The following is a 13,607-nucleotide window of genomic DNA, read 5'->3' as shown; positions in this document are numbered from 1 at the left end:
ATTCAAAGGCTGTCACAGAAAGCAATAGGCTAGCCTGCGTTATTGATGATGGCTTTCCCACAAAATTTCTCATCAATTCAAATTAGATCCCTTGCAATGCACAAATTTCTTCTCTAGACAGGTCATTCTTTCTATTCCCATTTCATATCTTTTCTCTACTTCTCTAGACACTATTTTGCAAGTCTCAGTTAAAACCCCCTAATCCGCATAATGTCCTTTCCTGAGAATCTCATGTTAAAGTTCTCCCTGTTTCCTCTGACCTTGGTAACTCTTGTCTTACCACTGAGCTGATATAAACTACCTTCTATTTTCAGTTATCTTTGACCTGGAGAAAAGAACAATCAGGAGTATGACAGCAATCTTCATAAATATAAATGTTTACTTATGGAACAGGGATTGGACTTATTACATATAGACTCTAAAAGAGGGCACATCAATGAATAGAACATATAGCTTGATATAACAAAGAACTTTGAAAATGCTAGAACTACCTGGAAAAGAGAATGTCTTATCTTTTTAAAAAATATTTATTTATTTTTGAGAGAGACAGAGCACACGTGGGTGAGGGGCAGAGAGGGAGGGAGACACAGAATCCAAAGCAGGCTCCAGATTCTGAGTTGTCAGCACAGAGCCCGATATGAGGCTCAAACCCACGATCCATGAGACCATGACCTGAGGTGAAGTCAGACACTTAACTGACTGAGCCACCAGGTGCCCTGAGAATGTCATGTCTTAAGGGTCAGTAGAGGTATTTGACACCTGTGAGTAGAAGTGTTTCTGGAATATTTTGAAAAGATACCAGTTGAGGTTGGTTTTGAGGGTATGCCTGCATTAGCTCTTCCTTAGAAGAGGTCTAAGGAAGCCACATACCAAAACCATAGGCTTTGAACTCAGGTAAACTTGAATTTTAACCTTGGCTCTAACATGTGTCCTTGGACAAAATTCTTAAATCTGGTTGATTTTTTTTTTTTTTTTTAAGTAGGTTCCATGGGGCTTGAGATCAAGAGCCGGATGCTTAACTGACTGAGCCACCCAGGGCACCCCCATCTTTTTTTTTTAACTAAGCCCTATACCCAACGCGGGACTTGAACTCACAGCTCTGAGATCAAGAGTCGCATGCTCTACCAACTAAGCCAGCCAGTTGCCCCTAAATTCTTAACTTTACTAGGCCTGTCTCCTCATCTGTAAAATGAGATATGTAAAATGGATAGCTTTCTGTCTGGCAGCATGCCTGCACCTAATAATATTATACTCATGTTCAATTCCCAAAGCAGCAGGTTTAATGACTTACAGGTACCGTGTAAAATAAGCTCTCCAAGAGACTCTGGTCATACTGAGGGTCATTCAGCTCACTGCTACAATACACATCACTCCCAGGAGATGGGGAATCTGGAGGAGAGCCTAGCCCATTCCAGTAATGACCTTGGGATAATTCAGCACTGTAGAGATAAGAAAAACAAAGCAGAAGAACTTTAAAAGAAGCTTCAGTTGAACTGTATTTTTTTAATTAAAAACTTTTAAGTTTTAAACATAGAAGAAATGTGTTAAGCAGAAGACTCACATTAAACAAAAGGACTATCTGGTAAGTATTTTCATATTGTATTCCCCCTCCTCTGGGATGATAACAGCTAGTATTTAAAAAATACACTACTGACACTGATTGTGATCTCATTTATTTAACAAACATTTTTCTGGGCATCTATTATGTGCCAGGCAAGGTGTTTGTTAGGTCTTGAATGATACAGAGATGGCTAACTAACTTGCTGTATATTCTTGCACTGCTTATGACCTAACAGGGAGAAGAAGGTAAAGAATCAACTATAATTTAATGAGTTAAATGCTTATGCTGTTTTTGTGAAGAATTCATAAATAAGCCTTTTTTCATTAAGCAAAAATATGTGTATTTTGGGTTAATTATGCAAGATTAATTCTATGTGTGATATAGAAATAAGTAAAACAGAAACCCTACTTACAAAAAGTTTGTAAATTAATAAGAAATATAAGCATACAAGTATGTATATATTTCATTTGTTTTTGTTTCTCGTATAGTAACTAGCACTGAATGAACATCTGTAAATGGATTTATTGAATTTACTTAAAAAAATTTTTTTAACGTTTATTTTTTAGAGAGATATAGTGTGAGTGGAGGAGGGGCAGAGAGAGAGGGAGCCAGAATCTGAAGCAGGCTCCAGGCTCTGAGCTATTAGCACAGAGCCCAATGCAGGGCTCGAACTTACAAACTGTGGGGTCATGACCTGAGCCAAAGTCGGATGCTCAACTGACTGAGCCACCCAGGTAATGAACCGGTTATTAATAATAAAAGCAATAATATTTAGTAAATACTTAATATGTACCAGGTAACATGCTAAGCATTTGATTTATTATTAATTCTTTCAACTTTGCTTCCCATTCATGCTAGTTGCTATAATTTTACCCCCCCTCCTTTTTTTTTAAGTTTATTTAAGTCATCTCTACACTCAAAATGGGCCTCAAACTGAAGACCCCAACACCAAGATTCAAATGCTCTTCCAACTGAGCTAGACAGGTGCCCCATCCTCTTCTTTAATTTCCAAAAAACAAAAACAAAAACAAAAACAAACCCAAACCAGCACATAATTACTACCTTCAAGTTAGATCATTTTCCTAAAGTTCTTGGAACAAACAGATGCTCAATAGATATCTGCTCCTTTCCTCACCTTTTTTTAATCTACAGCAGGGTTTCTCAAACTTAGCACTACTGATATGATGGGTCAGATAATTCTTGGTCACTGGGAGCTGTTCTGTGCATTTTGGATCCCTGAACTCTACTCACCATATCTCTGTAGTACTCCCCCAGTTTTGATAATCCAAAATGTGTCCAGACATCACCAAATGTCTCATGGGGCTGGAAGTAGGGGAGAATAGCTCCCCAGTTGAGAACCACTGATCTATAGTAATCTAATAATCTCTCTCAAAGGTGAGAACTCCCTAACTGCCAAAACCCAACTAACAACTTCCCAATCCACATGGCTTCTCTGTAGCACCAGAACATTGTTCCTTTTTGAAGTTCTACTTTTTGGTATCTTACATAGCAATCATTTACTGAGGTTCCCGTCACTCAGTTACTTGCTTTTTTCCCTCCTGCATCACACACCCTTAAAGTTAATATCTCCACTGTTTAGAATGCAGTCCTCTCCTTTTAATACTTTTTTACAATTAACATTTCTTTGAATGTATTCTACTGTCTATGACCCATTAAACAGGCATGTTGGAGTGGTGAGAGCAGGCATCTTTTGTTTCTGATCTTACAGGAAAAGCATTCAGTGTTTCATTATTAACTATGATGTTGGTTGTGGGCTTGTTGTTCATGGCCTTTGTTATATTGACGTACCTTGCTTCTATGCCCAGTTTGTTGAGAGATTTCATCATGAATGGGTGTTGAATGTTGGTGTTGAATGTTGTCAAATGCTCTTTCTGCATTTACTGGGATGATCATATGATTTTCACCTTTCATTTTGTTAATACGGCATACCATATTTATTGATCTATGGATGTTGAACCATCCCCGTATCCCTGGAACAAATTCCACTTAATTATGCTATATAATCCTTTTAATGTACTGTTGAATTCAATTTGCTATTTTGTCGAGAATTTTTGCAACTGTTCATCAGGGATATAAACCTATAGTTTTATTTTCTTGTAGTATCCTTGTCTGGCTTTAGTATCAGAGTACTGCTAGCCTTGTAAAATGAGTTTGGATGTGCTCCCTTCTCTTCTGTGTTTTGGTAGAGTTTGAGAAGGATTGGTACTAGCTCTTTAAATATTTGGTAGAATTCATTAATGGGGCCATCTGGTTCTGGACATTTTTTTTCTTGGGAGGTTTTGGTTTACTCTAAGCTTAGATTTTGTTAATCTCCTTACTGTAATCAGTCTGTTCAAGTTTTCTGTTTCTTTATGATTCAGATTTGGTAGGTTGCATATTTCCAGAAATTTATCCATTTTTTTTTTCAAATTTTTATTTAAATTCCAGTTAGTTAACATATAGTGTAATATTGGTTTCAGGAGTAGAATTTAGTCATTCATGGGGCCCTGGGTGGCTCAGTCGGTTAAGGGTCTGATTTCAGCTCAGGTCATAATCTTGTGGTTCGAGCCCCACATCAGGCTCTGTGCTGACAGCTCAGAGCCTGGAGCTTGCTTCAGATTTTGTGTCTCCCTCTCTCTCTCTGCATCCCCCTCTGCGCCCCCTCATGCTCTGTCTCTCAAAAATGAATAAAAACATTAAAAAAAAAAGAATTTAGTGATTCATCACATATAACACCCAGTTCTTATCATAACAAGTACCTTTATTTTTTAAAAAATATTGTTTAATGCTTATTTATTTTTGAGAGAGACAGAGCATGAGAGCAGGGGAGGGGCAGACAGAGAGGGAGAAATAGGATCCAAAGCAGACTCCAGACTCTTGAATTGTCAGCACAGACTCTGACATGGGGCTCGAACCCACAAACCACAAGACCTTGACCTGAACTGAAGTTGGACATTTTATTAACTGAATGAGCTACCCAGGCACAAGTGCCCTCCTTAATTAATACCTATAACCTGGAATTTACCCATTTCTTGTAGATCTTCCAATTTGTTGGCATATCGTTTTTCATGGTAGTCTCTTATGATTGTATTTCTGTGGCATCAGTCATAAGGAATCATAAGGCATCAGTCTGCTACCAGTTCATGTATTCAAAAACCCCCCAGCTCTTAGTTTCATTGATCTTTTATATTGCCTTTGTAGTCTATTTCATATTCTACTCTGATCTTTGTTTGCTTCCCTTTGCTAACTTTGGGCTTAGATTGTTTTTTCTCTAGTTTTTTGAGGTACAAATTTAGTTATTTTATTTGAGACCTTTCTCATTTTTTATTTTATTTTTTAAAGTTTATTTATTTTGAAAGAGAGACAGAGAGAGTGCATGAATGCATTAATAGGGAAGAGGCAGAGAGAGTGGGAGAAAATCCCAAGCAAGCTTGGGATTGATCTCATGAACATGAGACTCAGGGCTTCATCTCAAGAAGCATGAGATCATGACCCAATCTGAAATCAAGAGTGAGAGACTCAACCAAATGAGCCACCCAGCCACCCTACTTTGTTTTTTAATGTACATGTTTATACAATAAACTTTCCTCTTAGATCTGCTTGTGTTTCCAATTTCCTGTCTCAAGTTACTTTGATTTCCCTTTTGATTTCTTTGACTCACTGGTTGTTCAGGAGCCTGTCATTTAAATTCCACATATTTGTAAATTTTCTAGTTTTCTTCTTGAGATTTTTAGTTTCATACTATTGTGGTAAAAAAAAAATGCCTGATATTTTCATCTCTTTAAATATATTAAGAACTGTTCTGTGGCCCCATATATGATCACAGATAATGTTCCATGTGTGCTTGAAAAAAGTGTGTATTTTGCAGCTGTTAGATGGAATGTTCTATATATGTGTATTAGCTCCATCTGGTCTGTGTCATTTAAGTCCAGTATTTCCTTATTGGTTTTCTGTCTGAATGATCTATCCATTGTGGAACATGTGGTATTAAAGTTCTCTGCTATTATTGTATTGCTGTTATTTATCCCTTCAGATTTACTCATATTTGCTTTACATATTGTTTCTTCATTTTCCTTGACTTCTTGTATTGAATTCTGTATATTACACAAAACAGTCACTGCCTTTCCTACCCATTTCAATGGTATTTTCTCATTCATACAATATGTAGGAATTGCTCAGTCTCTGGATCTCTTTCAGAGGGAACTGCTCTGTGCGTAGCTTTACATTCAATGTGTCCATGGGAGAACAGGAGTTCAGAAGCCTCCTATGTCACCATCTTGGTCAATTCTCTGGAGTAGCTGATGTCATTCCAATTCTGATACTGTTTATATGACCTTTCTTTTTTTCTTTCTAGAAGTTTTTAAGATCGTCTCCTTTTACCCAGTATTTTGAAAATTCATGACTGTATATCTTGATGTGTCTTTTTTCAGACCTTATGCTAGATTCTTTTAAAAAAAAGTTTCATTTAGACATAATTCACATAACATATAATTCATTCATTTAAAGTAAGAAGTTCAGTAGTTTTTAGTATATTTACAGATATGAACCATCACCACACTTTAAAAATATTTTCATCACCTCAAAGAGAAACTATGTATCCATTAGCTATTATGACTTACCCCCCCATCATACCCAGCCCTAAAAAGCCCCTGAATCTACTTTTTGTTTCTCCAGATTTGTCTATTTTGTATGTTTCATATAAATGGACTCATAAAATATGTTCTCTTTTGTGACAACCTTCTTTCACTCAGCATGTTTTCAAGGTTCATCTAAGCTACAGTATGTTATCGGTACCTTATTCCATTTTCTGGCCAAATAATATTACAATTTATGAATACCCCACTTTTTTCTTCCCTATGTATCATCTCATGAACATTTTTAACTATTATGAATAATGCTGCTATGCAAATTCAAGTACATGTTTTTGCATGGACTTATGTTTTCATTTCCCTTGGGTGTATACCTAGGAGCTGAATTGCTGGGTCAATGGTAACTCTACACGTTAACAGTTTGAGGAAGTGATTATTTTCCAAAGTAGCTATACCATTTTACACTGCTGTAAGCAGTGTATGAGGGTTCCCAATTCTCCACATCCTCACCAACACTGACTGACTTTTTGATTCTAGCCATCCCAGAGCATATGAATGGTATCTCACTGTGATTTTGATATGCATTTCTCTGACAACTAATGGTGTTGGCATCTTTTCTTGTGTATATTAGCCATTTCACCATCTTCTTTGGAGAAATTTCTATTAAGATCCTTTGTTCATATTTAAAAAAAGTGTTTTTTAATGTTTGTTTATTTTTGTGAGAGAGAGACAGACAGACAGACAGACAAAAAGAGAGAGAGAAAGAGACAGACTGTGAGTCAAGGAGGGGCAGAGAGAGAGGGAGACACAGAAACTGAAGCAGGGTCCAGGCTCTGAGGTGTCAGAACAGAGCCTGACTCAGGGCTCGAAGCCATGGACTGTGAGATCATGACCTGAGCTGAAGTTGGATGCTTAACTTACTGAGCCACCCAGGCACCCTGGGGAGGTGGGGGGGGGGGGCATATTTTTAACTGAATGATTTGCCCTTTAATTATTAAGTTGTATGAGTTCTTTATATATTCTAGATATAAGTCCTTTATCAGATTTGAAAATATTTTCTCCATTTTGTGGTCTTTTCACTTTCTTAATAATGTTCTTTGAAGCACACTTTTAATTTTCTTTTTTTTAAAAAAAAATTTTTTTTTTCAACGTTTATTTATTTTTGGGACAGAGAGAGACAGAGCATGAACGGGGGAGGGGCAGAGAGAGAGGGAGACACAGAATCGGAAACAGGCTCCAGGCTCTGAGCCATCAGCCCAGAGCCTGACGCGGGGCTCGAACTCACGGACCGCGAGATCGTGACCTGGCTGAAGTCTGACGCTTAACCGACTGCGCCACCCAGGCGCCCCACTTTTAATTTTCATTAAGTCTGATTTATCTATTTTTTTGTTGCTTGATTTTGATGTCATATTGAAGAAACCATTTCTGAATCCAAGGTCATAAAGATTTACCTCAATTTTTGTTAAGACCTTTATAGTTTTAGCTCTTCCATTTAGCTATTTCATCTATTTTGAGATCTTTTTTAAAATATGGCTTGATATAAAGGTCCAACTTCATTTTTTGGCATGTGGCTAGCCAGTTGTCCCAGTAGCATTTGTTGAAAAGACTATTTCCCACTGACTGAACATCCTGTTGAGTATTAGCTGACCATAAACCCAGGTTTATTTCTAAACTCATTTTTATTCCCTTGATTTATATATCTGCCCTAATGTCAGTACCAAACTGATTTGATTACTACTTCTTTGCACTAAGTTTTAAAATGAGAAGTAGTGTGAATCCTCCCACTTTCTTTTTCAAGACTGTTTTCGCTATTCTGGGTCCCCTGCAATTTCATAGGAAGTTTAGAATCAGGTTGTCAATTTCTACAAAGAAGTCAACTGAAATTCTGAGAAAGACTGCACTGAATCATGAACATGGGAATTTTTTCCACTTATTTACATTTTTTAAAACTTTTTTTGATAATGTTTTGCAGTTTTCAGAGTTTATGTTTTGCACTTCTCTTGTTAAATTTATTCCTAAGTATTTTATTCTTATCAATGTTATTATAAATGGAATTGTTTCTTAATTTCATTTTTGGATTGTTCATTACAAGGATACAGAAGTATGACTGATTTGTATATTGATCTTATATTCTGCAATCTTCCTGATTTTATTTTTTTAGTGGATTCTTTAGGATTTTGTACAGATCAGATCGTGTCATCTGTGAATAGAGATAGTTTTACTTCTTCCTTTCCAATTTGTATCCCTTTTACTTTTTTCATGCCTAATTACGTTGGCCACATAGGTAATAAGAGGCACAATAAGACCCTGAATTAAGCTGTATCTGTTTAAAATCTGAGTTCTGAGGGGTGCCTAGGTGGCTCAGTTGGCTGAGTGTCCAACTTCAGCTCAGGTCATGATCTTGCGGTTTATGGGTTTGAGCCCCATGTCAGGCACTGTGCTGACAGCTTGGAGCCTGGAACCTGTTTTGGATTCTGTGTCTTCCTCTCTCTCTCTGCCATTCGCCGCTTGTGCTCTCTTATTCTTTACCAAAAATAAACATTAAAAAATATATATATAAATAGAAAAATAAAATCTGAGTTTTGAAAATTATACCCTAACAGTGGTATTGGGGAGAGAACTGGGAGATAACAATAGAAAGGTGGAAGACCATTCTGTAAGTGAAGCTAAGAAAAAAGGCTAAAGACTGGATTTTTACTTAGTAGGTAATAAGTAGTGATTTTTATTTAGTATGCAAATAATCAAGAGATTGACTTGGAAGTCAATTGACTAAGGAAGTGTTGCTTTCAGAAGATAAATCTGTTAACAATATACACAATGAATTGAAGGATGAATTTAAAAGGAAGAAAGATAGTTAAAAGCCCTTACCTGCCCAAGAGCAGTTGTATGGCTCTGGTGTCAGCTTTTGTGTCATGTTTCCAAAATGTACTCTTAGTTGGAGGGAGGAGGTGATCTTCTATGTGGTCTTTAAATTGGTTCTTAGACAAGGCTTTGATTCTATGGTATGGAAAAGTACTTTCTGAGTGGCTAACATAGAGGAGAAATCTAAATCAGAATTAACTGAGCTAAGAGATAGTACATGGAGATGGTTCAATATATAAAATTGAACACACTTTAGACTTAACTACCTTAAATATATATAAAACTTCACAATTTACAAAACCCTTTTCTACCTTAGAATGTAATTTGATTTCTGTCAGAGAAGGAGAAAGTATCCCCATTATACATATAAGCATGCCAGTTTATAGGGAGAAAAGAATTTAGCCATTTACATAAATTAGCAAATGCCAGTGCTAGGTCTAGATGTTGAGTGTCTTAACTCCTTATTTAGGCTTCCTTTCCACCACATTAAGAATTATTTGCTGAGCATTTCTAAGATTATTTAGTCTATAACTTAACAAAAACACACATTAGCAGCAATTAAGAAATGAACTGTTAAGAATCATGTTTACCCTGTAACTTACTGTGTTGAGGCTCTGAGGAAATCTTCCTTCATGGGAGGATGAACTTCATCCAACAACATGCTAGTATCTGGGCTCGATTTCATTGCAGAAATCACCATGGCATTACGCAGTTTATTGCCTTGTTCTAACAGAGCTGAAGAGGGCAAAAGCAGAACATGGAAAATCTAAAATCCAATAGTAATACTTGCAATATTCGGCATCTCTCCTTCTATGACCAGACTTAACCTAGTATATTGTAATGGCTTACCCCACTAGCTTGAGAATTGTCTGCCTTCCCCACCACCTTGAGAATTTCTTGAGGATACTCCCTTTACAAGAAATGTTTACTGAGCTATTATGGGGACTGTTTCAGATGCTGGCATTACAGCAGTAAATGAAGTCTATTCTGGAGAGAGGTCAGTGTGTCTAGGGTCATTATATGGTGGTGGGTCATTATATGAATGCATGGACTCTTCCAACTGGTATTTGTACATAATAAAGTTAATAATATTTATATATTATTTTTGTATCTAGATATCTTACTGAATTCTATTATTTATAATAATGTCACTATTATCCAAAAAACACTAACTACACCAGCTAAAATTTATAAGCCATAGTGATAATCTATTCCAAATTTATACTTTACGAATGAAGAAAAGAATGCCAAAAAATTCCCATGACTTGTCTAAGATCATACAACAGGTTAATAGAAAAGCCAAGATGAAGGCTTCAGAGTTTCTGATAAGAAAAATTTACCTAAGTGGGGCGCCTGGTGGCTCAGTCGGTTAAGTACCTGACTTCAGCTCAGGTCATGATTGTGTGGTTTGTGAGTTTGAGACCCACATTGGGCTGTCTGCTGTCAGCACAGATTCTGGTTCAGATCCTCCACCCCTCCCCACTCACACCATCTCTCTCAAAAATAAAATATTAAAAAAAAAAAAAGAAAAACCTACCTAAGTAAATTTACTATCCTTAGGCAACAACAACAATAATAGCAATGATAATTTACTGAACTCTTAACCATGTGCTGGGCACTACTCTACATATATTATATATTAATTCATTTAATCCTCCTAAGAAGTCTCTGAGATAGGTACTATTATTTTCTTCATTTTACAGATGAAGAAAATTGAGGCACAGAAGATAAGTAACTTGCCCAAGTTATACACACAGTATAACCAGTATGACTTCACATCCTATGATTTTTATTTTTTATTATTTTTTTTAAGATTTTATGTTTTTAAATAATCATCACACCCAACATGGCGCTCAGACTCAGAACCCTGGGATCAAGAGTTGCACACTCCACCAACTGAGCTGGACAGGCGCACCTACATCCTATGATTTTAATTACTATACTAGATATGACCCTACTTTAGTCCTTAGACATCTTTTTAAAGCTTAGGACCAGTGGCATTATTCCAAGGAACAGTGGAAAGTATTATTTTCTTGAGGTTCCAGAGTTGCTTTGGAGGTTAACTGAGACTAGACACCAAGTGCCCATCTCTCTTAGTCTAGAGTTTTAAAGCTTCCAAAAACAAAGAAGACATGGTAGTCAGGCCAAGGGGGGGAAAACAAGATCCATAAACATCTAACATTTGTTAGTATAAAGAATTCAAAATATAGCTTAAAAAGTAAAAAAGCAAAACAAAACCCAAAATATCATATGTTCAATGAAAACACAACTAAACTAAAAGAAAATAAAGATCGACCATTCAGAATTCTAAGATAATTCCCCCCAGGATTCCCAACTCTGGTGTACACATATCTTCTCTCTGATTCAAACATTCATCTAAGTGCTGTGAAGAGATTTTGTAATTATGTTCCAAATCAGTCAACCTTAAGATAGAGAGATCTTGGTTGCCCAAACCTTTTTTTTTGTCTTATTTATTTTTGAGAGAGAAAGAGACAGAGCACAAGCAGGGGAGAGGCAGAGGGAGAGGGAGACACAGAATCTGAAGCAGGCTCCAGGTTCTGAGCTGTCAGCACAGAGTCCAACGTGGGGCTCAAACCTACAAGCCGAGAGATCATGACCTGGGCCAAAGTCAGATGCTCAACTGACTGAGTCACCCAGGAGCCCCTGCCCAAACCTTTTAAAAGCAGAGTTTTCCCTGCCTTTTTGTAGGTTATGATGTCCGAGATTTGAAGCAGGAGAAAGACTTAACGTATCCTTGCTGACTTTAAGGTGGAGGGAGCCAAAGGTCAAGAAATGTAGGCAGCCTCTAATATGCCCATTAATGTCACTACCCAGGAATACTTATTGTTAATATTGTGATATATTTCTTATAGTTTTTAAAATTATGTATACACACACGTATTTATATATTTCCTCTTTTGTAAACATACGTATACTGTTTTGAAATTGCTTTTCACTTAATATACATTAACATTTTTAATGTAAATAATGGTAGCACAATAATTGTTCAGTATTGTTTTTTTTTTAAATTTCTTTAAGACTCAGGCAAAAAAAATGATTGTCTTGTTTATTCAATGGGAAAGGGTGAGGAAAACATGGACTTGCTGGCATTGGAAATTTGGCTAAAGATTGCTATGTGACAGAAAATTCTTCTTTTAGTTTCTAGTTGGTACTTGGGCTTTACTCAGTACAGTTTAAAGTTCTTCAATGAGGTGGGCACACTCAAATGTACTATGAATAAAGTGGATAATAACAAGCAGTGTTGATAGTAAACTTCAATTGATTTCAGGGCCATGTAGAAAAATAGTTTTTCTACTGATACCCAAAATGTTTCTGGAGAAATAATAGCCTTGGTACTTTGTGATCTAACCATACCAACTATTTTCAATTCCATAAATACAATACTTCATGTTCTCAAAGCTCTGGGTATTTAATTCCATCAAAGAATTTATCATACAGTATTATAATTGTCTATCTCACCCAATCAACTTTGAGACCAGGGATTGGCTCTTGCTGATTTTTATATTCTCAGTGTCTGATACAGTGCCTAGTATATATCAGGCATTTGATAAAACGTTTTAATAAATACTTCCACTGTTGTTTATATCATACATAATTGTACTACATCTGCTTTGGAGTCTGTTTCCTTTATTAGACTGAATTCCTTAAGGTCAAAGACTATACATTATTTATCATTGTACCCCCAATACTCAAAACAATGATTGATCTAAAACAATCACTCAAAAGATACTTGGAGTCTGCTTGGGATTCTCTTTCTTCCTCTCTCTCTGTCTGCCCCTCTCTCGCTTGTGCGCACAGACATGTACTCTCAGAATAAATAAACTCAAAAAAAAAGTTTTTATCCCTGTTAAATAAAAATTCCTCAGGGAATGGAATAATTTAAAAGTGACTTAATCAGTAATTTATATCTAAATGGGAATAGGTACTTAAGATATTTTCCAAAAGCAGGTTTTAAAAAGGAAATAAACCTTGAGGAAAACAAGTAGGACAAGTCTGAGCACAGATGGTCCATTTATTGGCCTCCATGTGGTTTCATTGTTGAAACAGCCATTCTTGGAAAAGCTTTTCTAAAGTCAAAGACGTGGCAACTAAAAAACATCTGATCTCCCCTTCTCAAGGGGAAGCTGGTACCTACATTATAAGAGCTGTCATGGCATCCTTCTGCACCTCAACTCAGTAATCATTTCCTAAATTAAAAAAGGCATTCAAGTGAGTTTAGGACAAATGTTTCCCTTGTTTATTTTCCACGTGCCATGTGCACAGCCCCTGCTAAACTCAGGGAGATGTACAGCTTCTGGTTTTTGTTCTGACTCCTTGCTATCTATTCTAAATGCAACTCTCATAAGAAGGATGTGCAGTTCATGTTTCATAAATACTAGCCAGTTCACCAATTCAGCTCTATACCTCTTTTCTGGTGTCATGTCAGTATAATAAAGACCAGGAAGACATTTACATTTACAGTATTTGTTACGTCCCTCTCAGAATCCCAGCTCTAGACCTACTTTAGACTAAAGTGGGCCACTTAACCTTAGTTCTCCAGAATCTTGTGGTTGGAAGGGGCCTTAAAACATCCT

General features: G+C 36.5%; 1 protein-coding gene across 5 annotated transcripts in view; it reads right to left on the bottom strand.

The window, feature by feature from the left end:
- Positions 1-13,607, bottom strand: part of C2CD3 (C2 domain containing 3 centriole elongation regulator) — a 143,613-nt gene that overhangs the window by 106,695 nt on the left and 23,311 nt on the right. For 3 of the 5 annotated variants that reach the window (XM_043580264.1, XM_043580267.1, XM_043580270.1), the window contains exons 6-8: positions 9,615-9,747; positions 9,019-9,177; positions 1,292-1,439 (exon numbers count right to left, since the gene is read on the bottom strand). In XM_043580264.1, the coding sequence (XP_043436199.1) occupies positions 1,292-1,439; positions 9,019-9,177; positions 9,615-9,747 (440 nt within the window). The remainder of the gene's footprint in view (positions 1-1,291; positions 1,440-9,018; positions 9,178-9,614; positions 9,748-13,607) is intronic. The other 2 variants (XM_043580265.1, XM_043580266.1) reach the window with 2 other exon arrangements.

The sequence above is a fragment of the Prionailurus bengalensis genome, chromosome D1 (genome assembly GCF_016509475.1).
Source record: "Prionailurus bengalensis isolate Pbe53 chromosome D1, Fcat_Pben_1.1_paternal_pri, whole genome shotgun sequence".
NCBI classification, from domain to species: domain Eukaryota; kingdom Metazoa; phylum Chordata; class Mammalia; order Carnivora; family Felidae; genus Prionailurus; species Prionailurus bengalensis.
This window is presented reverse-complemented; position numbering and strand designations above follow the sequence as displayed.